The sequence below is a fragment of the Trachinotus anak genome, unplaced genomic scaffold (assembly GCF_046630095.1).
Source record: "Trachinotus anak isolate AG129_WGS33_773 ecotype Australia unplaced genomic scaffold, CSIRO_AGI_Tana_v1 ptg000033l, whole genome shotgun sequence".
Classification (NCBI taxonomy): Eukaryota; Metazoa; Chordata; class Actinopteri; order Carangiformes; family Carangidae; genus Trachinotus; species Trachinotus anak.
The window spans coordinates 2,705,808-2,723,520 of record NW_027273884.1 but is presented as its reverse complement, the minus strand read 5'-3'; the positions used below and the strand labels follow the sequence as shown (position 1 = coordinate 2,723,520).

Genomic DNA, 17,713 nt, shown 5'->3' with positions numbered 1-17,713 from the left:
ATGACATGTTTATATGTTTGAACCACAGTAGCCGGCAAGTCTTCATCGTGGCAGTAGGCAGCAAAAAAGTCAAATTAAGAACAAAATGTTAGATCCAATAATGTGCTTTCTTAATGGTTCATGGATGATGGATTTTCATACTGTGTTTTAGCTTGTCAAGGTAAAAGCTCATATGACCAGACAGTTTTAGTGCTCCAACATTTTTCCAGTTTCTGGGTCAGTCAAGACAAGTTAATCAAACTTTAAAGCAGAAATCTACCCAGAAACACCATAACAACATTAAGAGCTTCCCTGATTCTGCCTTGTTGTTTCTTATTTCCTTGTAGATACCCAAACTGTGACAATGTGTCATTACATTGCGATATCTACAACATATACAACATATGGAGGTTTATGGTTGAAAATGTTTCAAAAGCATCAACTGTAAACATCATGTTTAGGTGTTAGTCCATCGACATCCAAAAGACAGGGATGTTTCTCTCTGGAGCTGCCATATAGCACCAACAGTCAACAGTCAAACAGGGAGAAATACACTGTATTTACGAAGTATATCAATTATACCAGATTCTCCATCCTACAGTAGCCTCAATAGACCAGAATGCGATGCAGCCACAAGACAGCTTTGCTCTGAGTAAGGGGCAAGATCTTTTTTTTTTTTGCAATTAGTACAGCTGTCACTGTCTTTATGTCACTGTCCACCAACACATACAACCAAAAGCTGAAAATAAAACTTTAACTGTTATCTGCAGTTGTCAAAAGGCATTCTGGGAAATGTAGAAAGTCACTAACTGAAGAAGAAATAGATGATGAAGAAAAGTTACACCAATTACAACACTTCACCACAACATAAGTTATGTTTTTTTTTTTTTGAAAAATCACAGATTGGTATAACAGTGAATGAGCATATCCAAGAGTTCATCTGTCTCTTTTGGTCGGAGGTTTCCAATGACTAACGTCTCTCTCTGTGATATACATAACCAAAACACACAATATTTGACTGATAGTCCTCTTCTGACTTTCCCACTGTCAAAGATTGCATTTATTTTCACAGTTATTGCTGTAATTAGCACTAGGTTAAACTTCCTCACCATTATGTCTCCATATTACTCCAACTGTATCTGACCTTATCTTCCTCTTTCATTTCTGATGTGTCTGATGAGATTTCACTGAATGAATGAGATGTTTTTACCTGTCCATCTGTTCCGTGGCCTCTGAAAAGGGCTTATGAGGTAACTGCAGCTTCAGTTTCAGTTTCATATGTACTGCACATATGAGATTTTAAAAGCTATGGCAATGATGTACAGTGTAACAGTCCTTGCTTGGTTTTCATAGGAAGCTAGGAAGATATATTTTTTCCGTGTGTGTATCCTAGGAGGTTCACATACCATTGTCGCTTTGTTCTCCACTCACTAATCACTGTTATTGCTTTGGTGATTCACACATTCAGAATTCAGGCATTTGTTTCAGACGGTATGGCAATACAACACGAATCTTTGTATCTCACATTAAGACTTGCTTGCACACTATGTGTCTGATGTCCAAAGTATTTGTATGCTACAGAAATGCCACTTTGTTTGGTCAGTGACTGCATAGTCATAAAGAAGTCTCCACACAGGAGCCGTGTCTGTGGAATGACCTGTGGCTGTGGCAGTTCTCACTGCAGTGGACAATGAGCACTGGGTAGCAAAGTGCATCCTCGTAGTCTGGGGGTTCCTCATCATCTGTGGCGAGTCGCTCTGACAGACAGCGGGTATTTTCACTGGGGCTCTCATGGTCATCCAAACTGCCGCTCCTCCAGAAGCAGCTGCGTTGGGAGCCATAGCGCCGAGCCAGGGAGAACCGACTGCCGCTGAAGGGGATGCGGGAGCTGGCTCCAGTGCAGATGCTGAGGGCGCTCCTGGAGAACACTGAGGAGCAGCTGATGGCTCTGTGGCAGCGCTCACAATTCTGACGAATCCCACTGAAGCTGGACGGGCACTGGGCCAGGTCCATGAGGCCGGCCTCTGAGTAACTGGGCACCAACTGCTGGTTGGATCGAATGTGCCACTCCAGTTCGGTACTATCAATGGTGTTAACACGAGGGATACGACGCCAATATGGCCTTTCGTCACATGGGGTCACAGGGAGGTAATCGTGCCCAAACAGCTTCTCTACACGATAGTGGACGTATGCGGTACGATACTCGGTGAAGACCCTGAGAGGCCAGGAGAAAGTGAGGAATGAAGCAAACCAGAAGACATAGTGGGACAGGTACCAGGGGTGGTGCTCTGGGTCAGACAGCACCAGGACATACTCCTTCAGGTCAATGTTTTTCAGGTGCATGCCCTCCCTGGCTTCCATGTAGTCATCGAGGCCCTCGTTGTCAGTGAAAAACCTTGCTCGTTGTGTAAGGTAGGAATTCTCTGACTCCACGTTGGCAAAACTAAAGCACTTGGTGAAGCGCATCTTTGTGAGAGCGGATTTCTCTAAGCCCAGCAGCTGTTTGGACACATCTTTAACACCACAGTGACTGTAGTCGAATTCGGCTTCTGCCACGTGGGTGTTGACACGTTCATGGTAAACCTGGGTACTAGTGTAAGCATCTCCATTGCGGTAGCGCGTGACTTGCCGGGTCCGGCGAACGTAGTGGTAGCTTATGGCCTTCCACCAGATGCAGGGTTTAGCTTGTTGCATCCTCTGGATTCGCTCACAGATGCCCTCCACATCCACTTTGTGCTGCAGCTCATTCTTCACGTGACAGTGCCAGCACTCCACAAGATAGACCAAATAGAGCATGCCCAGCAGGGCCAGAGGGATGTAGATATAGCCATCAGAGCAAGGGGTGTCATGGTACATCATAGATTTCCCTTTGAAGGCACTGTCAAAGGTGAGGCGGGTCACCTTGGTGACATGACACCAAATCATCGCTCCTATGCAGCCATACATGAGAATGGACAGAAGCAGGCATTTCCAGAAACTCTCCCGACACAGAGACTTGCTCAGGGATTGCTTCAGAGGTCTTTGCTATTGAATCAAAGCAAAAACAAGACAAAAGAGGAAGTGATAAAGACTGTTGTCATGTAATTTATCACCCACTTAAATGCTATGTTGCACACAGGAGTATCTGTGGCACAGTCAGGATTTTAACACGCTTGGATTAACATTAATGAATGAATCTTACACCCATAGTAGTAAAACTTAGAAGATTTCTTGCAAAGACAATTAGTTTGCAAGCAGTGGCTGATAAGAAAGTTATTTCACCTCTATGGATATTTCAGGACATTTTTATAGCTATGATGAGTAGCTGTGTGGCAGGTGCTGATCCACGGGCCCACTACAGCAAATGAGAAAATGAGATACAGGTGAAGATGCTGGTTGGCTAATCACCAATCAATAATCCCGTCTGCTCGCCTTTTATTGTCAAATTATTGTCGCAGTCTACAAGATAATATAAATTCTCCCATACCGAATTACAGCCTCAGGGGGATTTCCAGTACATCCAAACCCCTGACAAACAATTCACCTGCAGCGTGTTACAGGCTGCACACAATGCACATGGATTCATGAATGCTCTGCGACAAGATCTGAAGAAACAGCTCCTAACAAAAGCCATTTGCTGGTGCAAGTGATGTTGGGACAGAATACCTCCTCTCTGGTGTCCTCCTCGAAAACGGTGGTCGTGCTGCTTTCACTGGCTGTCGCAGCCGACGCTGGAGGGGACATGGTGCTGGGTGCTGCTGATGATAATGACACGGTGCGGAGTCGGAAGAGGAACAGATTTCACCACCTTGCTCTGCGGCGTCCCTCAACCAAGACGAGCCACTCGTCAGGCGCACATTACAGAGGGTCCCCACCCGAGGACGAGGCAGGACGACGGAGGCATGATGATCGGTGAAGCCCCAAAATAAGGGGATCTTTTACCGATGGCCGGAGAAGGAAAAACGCGGGGGTGTGTCTACAGGAGAGCCCGCATCCCTCCCGCTACGGTTTAGCTGTCAGTGCCGCAGTAACATGATCGTAGATTATGCTGTATTAGCTGGTCGTCATTACAAAATGAACATGCCCTGCCCCTCAGGGACCACTGTGTGTTTATCGGTGTGAGAAAGGTGGGGTGGGGTGGGGTGGGGTGGGGGGGCCGTCAGCGGTGCACAGAGCTGGCAGGGTCGCTGTCCATGGTGCTGACTGAGGCAGGTGCACGGTGACACGCTGTTGCAGGAATCTGCCTTTTAAAGGGAAAGTCCACCCAAAGGACGGAGCCGTCGGTTGAGTTTGGGGCAGTGAAGTCAACACAAACGTAAAAATGGACAATCGTCTCTGCTAATCTGCAGATCAGAGCGTCGGGGGTTGGTCAGGTGACTTTTGGAGGAAGTGACTGGATCTGGTTGCTCATTGACTTTTTATAAATGCTATCATATGCAAATGAATTTTACTTAAATGTGGATCTTATGGTTGTGAATTAGTAAATAATCCCAATCATATCAATAATGTCGTGGGAGCTGCTCCAATATAGAGAAATTGAACGTTGTTTCGATTTTTGGGTGGATTTTTCCTTTTAAATATTACAAAATAAAATAACCACTATCAAAAATAATGGCAAATGTAGTGGAGTAGACCTAAAGAGCTAATGAACTGAACCTCACTGGTTGTGAATCATCCAGGTAATCATCACACTTTTTATTCTTTAGGATTTTTATAACAACACTGTGAAACCTTATTTAACTTGTATTTTTGGCCTGAATGAAAACTCATGAAATCTCCAAAACAGAATAATCTTACATTTTCAGCATAAAGTGTATCAGTGCCAGGAAGTGTTTCAAACTCCCTTTTATCTCTGTTGTTGGATTTTAAATCAAAAGTGTCACATTTCATGTTAAATGATGGATAAAAAAGAGGAGTAAAGCATATTACATCAGTGAGCTACATTACTTTGTATGTTATGTTGTAAACTGAAAATAAGCTCTTCTCAGAGGTTGGAGAGAGAAGATAAAAACTATATCATTTCCATTACTGATTTACAGATGAAATTAAATATGAATACCAACAGTTACATTAGTAATGTTGTAGAGCAGGTTAAATATTTGTAAGTATGTAATAAAGGGAATCAACAAAGCAACAACTGTTTCTAGAAACCAGTGCACCAAAAATAACATCTACTGTAATGCAGTGATGGGAAAGAAGCACATTTCTACCTCTTAAAACAAATGAAGCTTTATATAGTTACCATTTGTTCGTGGCATTATTGATTGGACATAATAAGAAGCATACCCCATCTAGTATGATCACCATTTAAAAATGCTTACAAAAACATGCACGTTCACATAATTCAGCTCTATGTCAAGACAGAGACTCGACCAAATATCAAAATCACAAGAAATTATGGGTCACAATTATACTCACACTGGCCTGAAAAACATAGAAAAATCTCTACAGAAATCCATTTAGTGTCTCAGCTAGGCATGCGTGGGCAGCAGTTTAGTAACATGTGTATAAACTGTTTGCTGATGTTTTACACATTTAGAAATGGTTCATATGAGAGGTGTCAAATGTTTTCAAATGTGTGAATATGTTGGTAATAGATACCTATATGTGCTTACAACCACACTATAGCAAATTATTTAGGCTACTACAGTTTTTTATCCATGAATCTGAATCAAAGAACTAGTACTTTAAATTGTAAATTGTACGTTGTACATTGACTGGATCATTGTTTCTGTAAAGCTGTAGTCCTTTAAAAGTAATAGGTGGTTATAAGAAGACGCTGAGGAATTTGTTTTTAACCAGACACTTGTAAATTACAGTTACTGTAAGTGAGGAGATGGTGTAGCCCAAACTGTGACACAATCTTTAGGCTGTTTAGGGCTCTTTCTTCCTGATGTCCACACTGTGTGAAACTGCTGTTTCCACTCTGTTTACTCCTTCTCCCAGGGTCTCCTTTTCTGATGACGAAGGGAACTCTGAAGGAAAAGACAATAAAGGTTATGACTTAATAGTGTCAGTACTCTTCATAGGGTGATGATTTTCAACTGTGAGACAGCAAATGTGATACATATGAGATATATAGAATAAAAACACATATGTAAAAATTATACATAAAACCTATTAGAAATTGGAACAATTTCACATATTGACATATATGTCTAGCCCATACAAATATGTATGTTTATGTATGTATGTGTGCTACTGTAGACATATGTTATGTATAATATATATCCATCTCAAAAACTGTCAATATATGTTGATATTATATACAATAGGGTCCAAAAGTCTGAGACCACTTTCCCAGAATGAGAAGATAGACATGTTTAAATTAATGAGGCATTTACTGTATAAGAAAAATATATATTAGCATAGATTTTTCATGTGTGTGTGTGTGTGTGTGTGTGTGTGTGTGTGTGTGTGTGTGTGTGTGTGTGTGTTGAATTGAATTGCCTTGTGGCACATAATCTGATTAAAGGAGAATAAACTGGCAATGAATTAAAGTTTCAAATAAAAGTCCTGACAGGCTGGCGCGCCTGAGCCGGAGCTACTTACAGAGTACATGTTGGAGAGGTTGTTGAAAAGCACTTGGCCTGCGCTCACTTTGTTCCTCACTCCCCGTATGGTCCCGTTCTTGCTGCAGATATTGACGCGTTTGTTGCTGAAGAGCATCTCTCTCTTGGCACTGGCGTACAAAAGCAGGTCATCAGGTTCGCAGCCGGTCTCGTCCACAGCAGTTTCCACCAGCAGGCCGTTCAGGTGGCTGTTGGCCTCACTGGAGGGGAGGAAGCCCCCCTGCTCGGCCTCCGGGGTGCTGGTGCAGTCAGAGTCCACTGAGTCCGCCACTGAGCCGCACCAGGCCGTCTCATCCTTGAACACCTCCGCCAAGACCCGGCCGCTGTTGGCAGATGCCACTCTAAAGCGAACTGTTTTCACAGGCCTTTCTCTCTCCTGTTTCACCTTTGGCCCCTCCATTAAAATACGAGAATGTCTCCCATGCTTCACATCCCATTCAGAAAAGCCAGACACGCTCTTCCAGCCTGAGCCAGAGTCATGTGCAATTACCAAACAACAATATCCTCATTGACTTGTCAAAAGGAGCTGAAAATACCCCGAGTACAAAAACTAGACACCCAAACGCTTAACAATAGATGAGCTTCTGCCATGGTAACAGCTAAAACAGGCAAACAGTAAATTGATATTACCGCGTTCAATAATTGATCAAGGTTAGTTTTCAAACAGCAGATAGGCTCCAGACTTAGTGTCCAGTCATTAGGAGATATACACCCAGGAGACTGTCTGAACATTTACCATCAGAGCACCGTCCAGTTCCCTCATCTGACCCTGAAAACATCTTAAGAGCACAAATGGATCAAATACTTTCTTTGGAAACTACATTATGTAGAAAGGTTGTTTTGTACTTTAAAAATTGCACATTATGTTGCATTTTGAGAATCACATTTCAGCACAAAGGTTAAGGGGTTTACTCAGTAATCTAATGTGTGGTTGCAGTCAGTCTATGTGGACATCAACAAGAAATTTGCAAAACTGGCACAATCACTTATCAACAATTATCAGATGATTTTATTTTCTCGTGTCACTCTTGTTGAAAATGTTTCCCTTTAACTGTTATCCAGACAAATACATTAATCAGAGGTTCGCTGTGTCTTGTATTGGGTCATCCTGCTGCTGCTGTGGATTTTAAGCCTGGGGGCCACAACAAATATTTGAACTGCCTCTGCATCTCAGCAGAGATGTTCTGCTGTTCTTCTTATTTCTTATTTCTTTTAACAGCAAATATACAGAGGAATTTGTGGGGAAACCGTTTATGTATTATTTATGATTATTTAGCACACTAACAATTGAATGTCTAAAAATAGCCTCTGTGTCTGTATTTACCATATTGTACTATGGTATTCTGAGTTTTGATTATGTGATTTCAAATGTATTCTTATATCTTATTTGTTTGTCACAATGGACTGCAAAGATCAAGCTAATGTTGTCAGAAACCTCTCTTTTTGAATTTTAGAAGATTATTGAATAATAGCTGACTTCTCTAAAGCTGATGACCCAGAAGTAATAATAATATATTGCACTGGGCAGTAATTTGGTCTCTATAATCAGACTGTCAGTGTTATGGTGGTTCATTAAATACATTATATTGTGCAGTATCCAGTGGTTTTACATCTCTGGTTTGTATATGCATGTAAACTAATCATTATTATCATAGTATTATCGGAAGTGCTGTAATAATTTTTTTTTTTTTTTCCTGGACCACATGTTCTACAAAAAGTCAGGATTGATTCATGTGACCAGACACAATCAAAGCTGTGCTTCCCCTCCGGTCCTGCAGGCGGCAGTGGCACAGAGCCAGGACACACACACACACACACACACACACACACACACACACACACACACGTGTAGCGCGGTGTCAGCATGGGGAAGAGGAGGCAGAGTCAACTGCTTTTCTCTACTTTATCCAAAAAACAGAAGAAACACTTGAAGGAGTTTGGAGAGGAGCATCCGTTTCACGACGCGTGAGTAGCACAGCGGCCTGTCTTAAAGGCATTACTGAGGCGTGTGTTAGCCAACAAGCTAAATTACACATAGCCCGCACTGGGTGGTGTTAGCTGTAGTGGTGTGTTATTGGTTAAAGCATAAAGATAATTATTGGAAGGAGCCTGTTCACTAAAACCATCATTATAAACCGATAGGTTCGTCTTTACGGTTCTTCTAATAGTTCAGTCAAAGGAAAAACGCAAACAATAATGTCACCGTGCATGAGAAGAAGCACAGAATTAAAGTAATGTTAATGTAAACTTAATGTGACTAATTAGCAAAGTGGCTAACAGCAGAAAGAGAAGAAGAATATCAGCAGCATAACACAAAAGTGTACTTACACCTTGTATAATATCTATTGCCTGCCTTGACACTGGCTGTGTGCTGTCTTAAGGTGTGTTGACCACACACACACATTGGTTAAAGGGAGTAGATCTCCTTGGGCAACAGTATTTGGATTATCTGTTTAAGGTCCCATATTGTATAAAGTGAGATTTCCATGTCTCTTTTGGTTATAAAGCAGGTCTAGGTTCTATATTAATACAGTGAAAGTATCAAAGCCTCAGTCCACAGAGAAATGCACACAGCCTGTATTCAGACACTGAGCCTTAAAACCAGCCGTCAGGACTTCTGTGACTTTGTGATGTCACAACAAAGCAGGCACCGCTCTCAGCCATGCTGCAAGCCCCGCCCACCCAGACCCACTTCCAACCTTGCAGGATTTGGTTTCTCTTCTCTTCTCTCTTTAGGAAATACCAATGACCACATTCACCAACTAGAGAGATATTTTAGTCTGTCCTCAAGCAGCCCAAACCAAGAGCTTTGTAACATTTCATTATAAATTTGTCTTCAAATATGTTTGTTGTTTTTTTTTTCACAGAGTCAATGAAAAACCTGAAAGAACTGAAATAGTAGAACTGGTGAGTAGAACTACAATTTATGTAACATGATCACTGTTACTGTCAGTGCAGAAAGTGAAGACGTGTTTTCAGTGGTAGTAGATGTTCTCTAAAGAAAATCTGGACCATCCACTCATTGATACACAACAGTTTATTCATCATTTGACCTCTGCCGCTGTTATGATGATTGTTACAGCCAGAAAGCCCTGAACAGTCTGACGCTGAACCTGAGGAGCTGGAAGAGGAGGAAGAACCAGAGCAGAAAACAGCCTACCAGAAACTTCTTTCAACTCTCAGCCAACCTGACGGCAAAGACCAGAGTGAAGAGGAGGAAAGCAGTGATGATGATGAGGAGGAAGAAGAGGAGCTTCTTGATGAAGGTGAGTTCTTCATTTCTAGAGCATCTTGTTGCAACTTTCTTTGTACTTGACTGAACATCACTGTGCCTTATATTGTAGAGGACAGCGCCGGAGGTGGAGATGACAGTGAGGACGGTGAGGAAGATGAAGGGGGAGAGGAGGGACTCGCAGATGAAGATGAAGCTCAGACTGAAGTGGTAGAAGGGGAGGAGGAGGAGGAGGAGGAGGAGGAGAAGGAGAAGGAGAAGGAGAAAGGAGATGAGGAGTTCGTAGATAAGGAGCACGAGTCCGAGTTCTGTCTGGAGACCAACTTCTCGGGTAAAGGAGAACAAGAGGACACTGACAGCACCACAGAGCATGACGACAGGAAGGGTAAGAAAGGAGTGAATCATTCCTCTTCAAAAGAAAAGTTTTCTGTTGGTTTTGTCAAATACAACACACTGACTCTTTGTTAAGTAAACTGAAATTTTAGAAGATTTTATGCGGCTTTATTTTTCAAACGAAGTAAACTTCTTGCTGAATTATAAAACGTGGGGAATATAATGTGACTACAGTGTGTTTAACTGTTTTATTCTCTCCGTGCAGACATGTTTTTACAGCATTTAGACATGGAGCTTAGTGAAGAGGATGTGCAGAAGATAACATCTGCCACTAAAGCCAGGACTCAGATCACGGTATTAACTATATAATTTGATTCAATCTATCAACAAGCTTTTTTTTCATTAAATTAAATTGTAACTGCAGATTCTTTCATTCTCTTTTTTAGTGGCCAAAACTGGGCGCTCTGCTCTGTACCAACTCCCTGGACAAGTTTGGAGCCGTTGGCCCTCACAAAGATACAAACCTCCCAGTTTTCCACAAACTCTTGGAGTCCTGCTGTAAGGATCTAAACCAGACCTCTAATCCTAAAGGGGCGGCTGAGGAGATCAGCCCTCTCCAGCAGGAGCTGCTGGCCCTCATGGGCTCCTACAAGGACCTATACTACCCAGAGGTGTGTCCTCTGAATGAGGGCCCTCAGGTGCGCAGTGCATACTGCATCCATGTGCTCAACCACATACTGAAGGCCAACTCCCAGGTCCTGGCTCACAACGCCCAGCTAAGAGAGCAGAAAGCGAAACCCGGAGCTGAGCCACAGGACGAACCCAGAGACCAAGGTCTGACCCGGCCAAAGGTAAACAGCTGTTTGCATTATATTTGTTTTATCAACAGAGCTGCATTTAACGTTTCTAATTATCAGAAATAATGGATTAACCATTACAGTTAAGTACAGTAGCTACAGAAAGTGTTCAGACCATTTCATCTTTTGCACACTTTATTGTGTTTATTGTGATTTCATTTTTAAATGGATTAAATTGCCATTTCTACCCATCAGTGTGGTCTCAGTAATCCATTATGACTAGTGAAAACATGTTTTCAGACACCTCTCATTCAGTCAGCACAATCAGCACTTTGTAGAAGCCCCTTTGGCAGCAGTTACAGCTGAAGTCTCTACAAGCTTTGCAAACATGGACTTGAGCAGTTTATCCATCTCTTCTGGGATCTTCTGATCCTCCCAAGCTCTGTCAGATTGGATGGGAGGCGTCTGTGAACCTGCGATCCAGGCTTCAGTCTGGGCTTTGTCTGAGCCACTCAGGTACAGAGACTTGAAGCCTGAAGCCACTCCGGCGTTGTCATTGCTGTATGATTCATGTCACTGCTGTGATTATCTCTCTGTATTTGGCTGCATTCATCCTTCCCTCAATTCTGACCAGTTACCTTGTACCTGCCGCTGAGAGGCAACCATGTAGCATGATGCTGCTGCCACCATGCTTCACTGTAGGGACGGTATTAGCCAGATGTGATGTGTTTAAAGATCTGCCAGAGAGTTCAGATTTTGTCTTACTCGACCAGAGAATCTTTTTCCTCCACATGCTCTCAGAGTACTTTAAATGCCACCCTACCATAAAGACCTGATTGATTGATTGATTGAGTGCTGCTGAGATGATCATCCTTCCAAGATTTCGTCCCTGATCTTTGCCCCGACACAGTTTTATCACGGGGGTCTACAGAGAGTTGCTTGGACTTCATAGCCTGGTTTTTCCTGACATGCAGTGTGAAATGTGGGATCTTTTATGTGTGTGTTTTTCTAACCCAGACACATGTCAAAGATAATTAAAGCAGAATGAACAGCCACAGCAAAGGATCTGTAATACATTACAAATGAGAGAGTTCCGTTTTTTTAATTTGGATAAATTTGCGAACATTTCTAAAAACATGTTTTCATTTTGTCCTTGTGCTTTTATTGAGTGCAGTAAAGTGCGTAAAAAGCGAAGGGGTCTGAATACTGTCTGAAGACACTGAGTATGTCTAAGTAGAGCAGTCTGGCTCACAGATCTCAGGCTGGATCACACTCTAATACACTGTGAGCTGTGAGCTTGTGCACACTTCTGCACAAGGACCGCGAGCCTCAGATGTATCACTGACTACGTTGTCATGTAACTGGTCACACACTTACCTGGGGGATACAAACCCGGTCTGATTTGTTCCCCAAGCAGTGGCCTTTACCATAGATACTGTAGAACTGAATATGAACTGTAAAATAACACAAATATGTACAGTTTACAACAAATAAAGATAAAATGACTGACTAAATGTACAATAATTTGCTATTTGATAGAGTAACCATATAAAGGTCACATTATGTATTTAATTAACATCCTAAGTCACATGTTACAGTTACACATTATACATTTCAAGATTTCAATTAAAAAATTGTAAAAATGACAGAAAATGAAACCAATAGTTTTACCTGCTTTTTACATTTCTCCGTAACTCATCTCATTATTGTGTTTAATTTTAAGTGTTGCAGCAGCAGCAGAATGGATCACTCTAACCCCTCAGGAATATTTATGTAGTCCAGTGGCTGAGTGCTTTCCCCAGTCATCACTGATCAATGCCGCTTATCAGCAAATGTTGAGAACATAATGTTTTAACCTTTTGCTGCTCCGCTGCTTTGTGATAACAACAGTTCTGAATGTGTCAGGTCCTGATTCTGGTGCCGTTCCGAGGCGGAGCGCTGCGAGTCGTCCAGACCTTCATCAGCCTGCTGGAGACCAAAGGCAAGAAGATGGTGGTCAGCAACAAGAAGAGGTTCAAGGAGGAGTTTGGAGAGGATGACCAGCCCGCCAGTCTACAGAGACCAGATGATTACCACGCTATCTTCTCAGGCAATGTGGACGATCACTTCAGAATAGGTATGCTGGACAAACAAGAAGTTGACCCACTTTTGGAAAAGCTGTGAAGTTTTCCAGTCTGAGGCCCCATCACTGTCCTCTCTCTCCTCACCAGGTGTCTCCATTGTGAAAGGCAGCATGCGTCTGTACGCCCCCTTCTACTCCTCGGACATCATCATCGCGTCTCCCCTGGGCCTGCGCACGGTGCTGGGAGCTGAAGGAGAGAGTAAGAGGGACTTTGACTTCCTCTCCTCCATCGAGCTGCTGGTGGTGGAGCAGGCAGACGTCTTCCTCATGCAGAACTGGGAACACATCCTGGTAAGAATATTAACATGATGGCATCTCTGTCAGAGCATCAGCTTCAGTTTTGTGCTGGTGGGAAGATGTAGCGCCATCTGCTGTCCAACAACCATGAGATGAATCAAAACACTTTCACATTTTAGAACTTGCTTGTGAAAAACAATCACCAACTAAATATTTTTTGTGGAGGATTTCCTGTACGTTTGATCTCTGATCTCCCCACCAGCATGTGATGAAGCACATGAACCTGCAGCCGCTGGACTCCCATGGTGTGGACTTCTCCAGGGTGAGGATGTGGAACCTGAACAACTGGGCCAGACACTACAGGCAGACGCTGGTGTTCAGCTCCATCCAGGAGCCACAGATTAACAACATCCTCACCAAACACTGCGCCAACTACCGCGGACAGGTACCCCACTGTATACACTTAACACTCAGCAGGACACCAGCTCCTGAGGATTTAAGACTGAGTGCAGACTGTAGCTTTAGTTCAACATGTTATTAAGAGGCAGAGATGAGTTCATCCTCAGTGGTTGGAGCAGCAGTGACACTTATGTTGTTTACTGTGGTCTGTAGTTGTCCCAGCCCTGGTTGACTTTCATGCTGAAATCACTGTCAGCTGAATTTCTGTTTGCATTTTTATAAAGAAAGTTTTTTTCATTGTCATTTGATGTTGTAAGTTTTTTTTTCAAAAGTAAGTAATTGATGGTTTGTTTTTTTTTGGGGGGTTTTTTTTGTCTCAGGTTGCCACTAAGAACATGCCAAAAACAGGGTCCATCTGCCAGGTGCTGGTCCAGCTGCCTCATGTGTTTCAGATGTTCCCCTCTGACAGCTTCATGGACCACGATGCCAGGTGAGGTCCTCCCACGGGTGAACCATCACAGCCCGAACTACTGAACTGTAGTTGATTCTGTTGGATTCATTTTATTTTAGTTTTTATTAGTTTTGCTGTTAGTTTTAGTTTTTTTGTAAGATTTGTCAGAGGTGAGATTCAAAAGGGTCAGAAAAAGTATAGTGTGATTAAAAACTCAACAAAACATCAAACCATTTTAAAAACATATTCACTGAGAACACATGAATGATCATCCACAAAAGACAACTATAAAAGAAGTGTGTTAGTTAAAAATTGGACTGGACACAATAACAACAGAACAGAACTGTAGTTGACATAAGATGCAGCCTTACGTGTAAAACTAAAATCATTTTCTCCATAATTTTAGTTAGTTTTGTTAGTTTTGTAAACACAATGCAGTTTCAGTTAGTTATGGTTTTCTCATAAAGCCGAGTTTTCATTTTCATTTCAGTTAATGAAAATGTTTTTCACATGTGGTTTTTGTTATTTCATTGGTTTTAATTATGATAATAACCTTTGTTCCCAACAATGTTTAAATGTCTGTTATTTCCACCTGTAGGTTTCAGTTCTTTGTAGACAAAGTGCTGCCTCAGTACAGGGACTCAGTTATGTCCCACACTCTGATCTACATCCCCTCTTACTTCGACTATGTCCGACTGCGTAACTACATGAAGAAAGAGGAGATAAACTTCGCCAGCATCTGCGAGTATTCCAGCAAATCAGAGGTGTCCCGGGCCCGGCATTTCTTCCAGAAAGGGGAGAAACAGTTCCTGCTCTTCACTGAACGCTTCCACTTCTACAAGAGGTCAGTTCTTTTTAATGCTCCATCAGACAGCCCCTCTCTGATTGATGTGAGGGGGAGTTTGTCTCTTGTCTTGTCTTGTCCCAGTGATCAGTCAGTCAGCTTGTAAATCTCCCCTGTAGCACGAAGCAGGAGTGTTGTCCTGCTGAGAAACACTGGCTGTTCAGGGACCACACTGGAGCTCACTAACCACGAGGCAGCTCATGAATATGATGAGCAGTGATTCCTGGAATCACTCCTTCACCTGTAACCTTTGACCTTTGAAGAGTTAACATGTCACCAGCTGTGATAACACCTGAATGGCACGTTTTTACACAGTTCACTCATTTATTTGTGAAGACCAAAGGAATTCAAGCCCCTTTCTGCAGTTTATTCATGCACATGTGAGAGGTAGTGGTTCACTGTGGTGTCTTTATTGTAGTCTGTTAATAACAAAAACACAGAGAGATGTGTTTGTAATTAGACTTAAATTAGCTTGATTTAGCCAATGCTTTGTTCCAATGCAAAGTGTAAATCTGATTTGCTGCATATAGTTCATGTCTATTGCTAATTTTCACATTTTGTTCCCAGTTGGCCTTTACATGTATGGTGTAATTAAAATAGTCAGTTTTCATTATCATAAAACCACAATACACTGCAGATATGGAAGTAGAATAAAGTACTACACTGAAATGCATTGATTGTGATGTACAGTCAACAAACAAACGAATGAAACAATTGATACATACAATTATACAGATGTCCAGTCTGAAAAGAGACAACAACAGCAGAACCAAAACAATTAGCTAAAATGTACAGATACAAAACAGTTAACACAATACAGTTAGCTAGAAACGGGCACAGCTGGTTTGCCTTTAGTTAACCTTTGTTGTAAAATCATCTTCGATGTGGTGTTTTGCAGTTGCCATTCACCACACTCGTGGTTACTCTGTTTGTGTTTTGCCTTTGAATAGACCCGGAATAAGACCTGAGACATGGATCCTTCCTATTTTTCTGATGATATGCAAAACTCCTGCTGGATTTCATTGTATCTGCAAGTCATAAAAAGTCTTGAACACTGAATTCAGTTTCCTCAAAAAAAAAAAATCCTTAGACGGTATTCATTTTGAATTAATTGTCTTAGTTATATAATGTGTCTGTCAGATTGTTTTGACAGTGGATTATGTGCAGAGGCGGCTGTTCAATCCATTTTAGTGAAGTTATTCCAGCATTGTATCGCAATAATCAGCATTACAATGATTAGAAATATAATTAGAAACCATTGCGTTATACACCAAGGAAGTGCTGAAAACTAAAAACAATGTGATGAAATCATAAACAGTTCTAGACCATAAATTGTCAGGGATTACAGTCTTAAACTAAACTTGGCAAGCCCTGCAGAAACCCTGATCTCTGACTGGTGTTACCCAGGTACACCATCAAAGGGATCCGGAACCTGATATTCTACGGACTGCCCTCCTTCCCCCACTTCTACAGCGAGGTCTGTAACATGCTGGCAGCGGGGGGCCAGGGGGAAGAGGCCAGCTGGACCTGCACCGCCCTCTACTCCCGCTACGATGCCCACAAACTTGCTGCCATCAGCGGAGCCCAGCGAGCCGGACAGATGCTGAACTCCAACAAAGCTGTTCACCTGTTCGTCACAGGAGGGGAAGATAAAGCCTCCTGATGGAGGTGGACAGATAGAAGAGGGACCGCTGGACTGAAGCCATGCTAGATATTTACTGTACATATTAGATCCATCTATTACACCAGGATGACCCTGGGGTGGGTGTTGACTGCAGGTCTGTGATGGTGGACTCATCACATTGCAGCGCACCAGGTTTGACCACAAAAAAGTGCGACCCGAACATGCACGAGGAACAAAACGTGATGATTGTCTTTGCTTGATGTTTAACGGCTGGACAGGGTCCAGAAACATCAAGCCACAAAGTGACACGATCATAAAACTCTGCTCTGGTTGGTCAGTTAGACTGAAGGTGATCCCTGTGATAAGATGTTGTAAAAACATCACTCACAGGCTTTATGAGTTTCCAGACTCAGCATACAGTATAAAAAATTTTGTAATGTTGTTTTATCATGCAAAAGATTTCATTCCCTGTATTTGATAAAAGTTCATGTTTTGTACTGAAATGTTCCTAAAATGCTTTTATGGCTGTTTGTATGGTGACATACACAATATAAACTTGGTTGAAATGAGTCACGGTTGTGTCACCGGGAAATCATTTTAGGAATTTTAAGCCAAAGAATTTAAAGTAGAAGTTCACGTGCTAATGCTCTGCCAGATAATCCGAGTGTGTGACAAACAAAGGAAACCACACATTCATGCAAAATGTTTTATTTGAATAGATGAAATACAAGTATACAAATAAGGTATGTCTGAGCAGGTGAGTGAAGTGTGTAATGTCTTTGTGAGTCTGTGGATGTGAATGATTCATAGATTTCAGAGCCCAGTTTACAGTTTACTGTACAACATCTCTGACAGGGTCTCAGCTGCAGCCTCTGAGATCCTGAAACAACAGAGGGGGGCACAACCAAATACAGATATGGGACCTCTCTTCACTTCTCTACTGTATCGAAGAAAAGAAGACTTAGCCAAACAGCTGAAGTCAGGTGAAAGTATCAGTTTTGCACATGTATGGAGAATACACTTTGTACACCACTCTGGAGACAATGTGACCAGTACAGACAAGATCTCCTCTCTTATAGCATCTCGGTCGAGGTCTGTTTACAGGGATACCAAACGCCAAAACGGACAGTTTCCCAATAGGCCC

General features: G+C 42.2%; 3 protein-coding genes across 3 annotated transcripts; 1 reads left to right on the top strand and 2 right to left on the bottom strand.

The window, feature by feature from the left end:
• Window positions 1-646: 646 nt before the first annotated feature.
• On the bottom strand, window positions 647-4,298 carry tmem151bb (transmembrane protein 151Bb). Its single transcript, XM_071471398.1, has 2 exons — window positions 3,625-4,298; window positions 647-3,003 (listed from the first exon to the last, which is right to left on the bottom strand). Exons 1-2 carry the CDS (start codon window positions 3,700-3,702, stop codon window positions 1,594-1,596), a joined length of 1,488 nt encoding a protein of 495 aa, XP_071327499.1. The 5' UTR covers window positions 3,703-4,298; the 3' UTR covers window positions 647-1,593.
• A 360-nt stretch (window positions 4,299-4,658) lies between these two features.
• Window positions 4,659-7,243, bottom strand: grxcr1b (glutaredoxin and cysteine rich domain containing 1 b). Its single transcript, XM_071471348.1, has 2 exons — window positions 6,511-7,243; window positions 4,659-5,933 (listed from the first exon to the last, which is right to left on the bottom strand). The coding sequence occupies exons 1-2, from the start codon at window positions 6,928-6,930 to the stop codon at window positions 5,889-5,891; spliced, it is 465 nt and encodes a 154-aa protein (XP_071327449.1). The 5' UTR covers window positions 6,931-7,243; the 3' UTR covers window positions 4,659-5,888.
• A 1,098-nt stretch (window positions 7,244-8,341) lies between these two features.
• Window positions 8,342-17,138, top strand: utp25 (UTP25 small subunit processor component). The gene is made up of 12 exons (XM_071471032.1): window positions 8,342-8,495; window positions 9,398-9,437; window positions 9,613-9,796; window positions 9,875-10,147; window positions 10,361-10,449; window positions 10,542-10,946; window positions 12,798-13,008; window positions 13,103-13,305; window positions 13,514-13,696; window positions 14,031-14,140; window positions 14,700-14,945; window positions 16,353-17,138. Exons 1-12 carry the CDS (start codon window positions 8,395-8,397, stop codon window positions 16,606-16,608), a joined length of 2,301 nt encoding a protein of 766 aa, XP_071327133.1. The 5' UTR covers window positions 8,342-8,394; the 3' UTR covers window positions 16,609-17,138.
• Window positions 17,139-17,713: the final 575 nt, after the last annotated feature.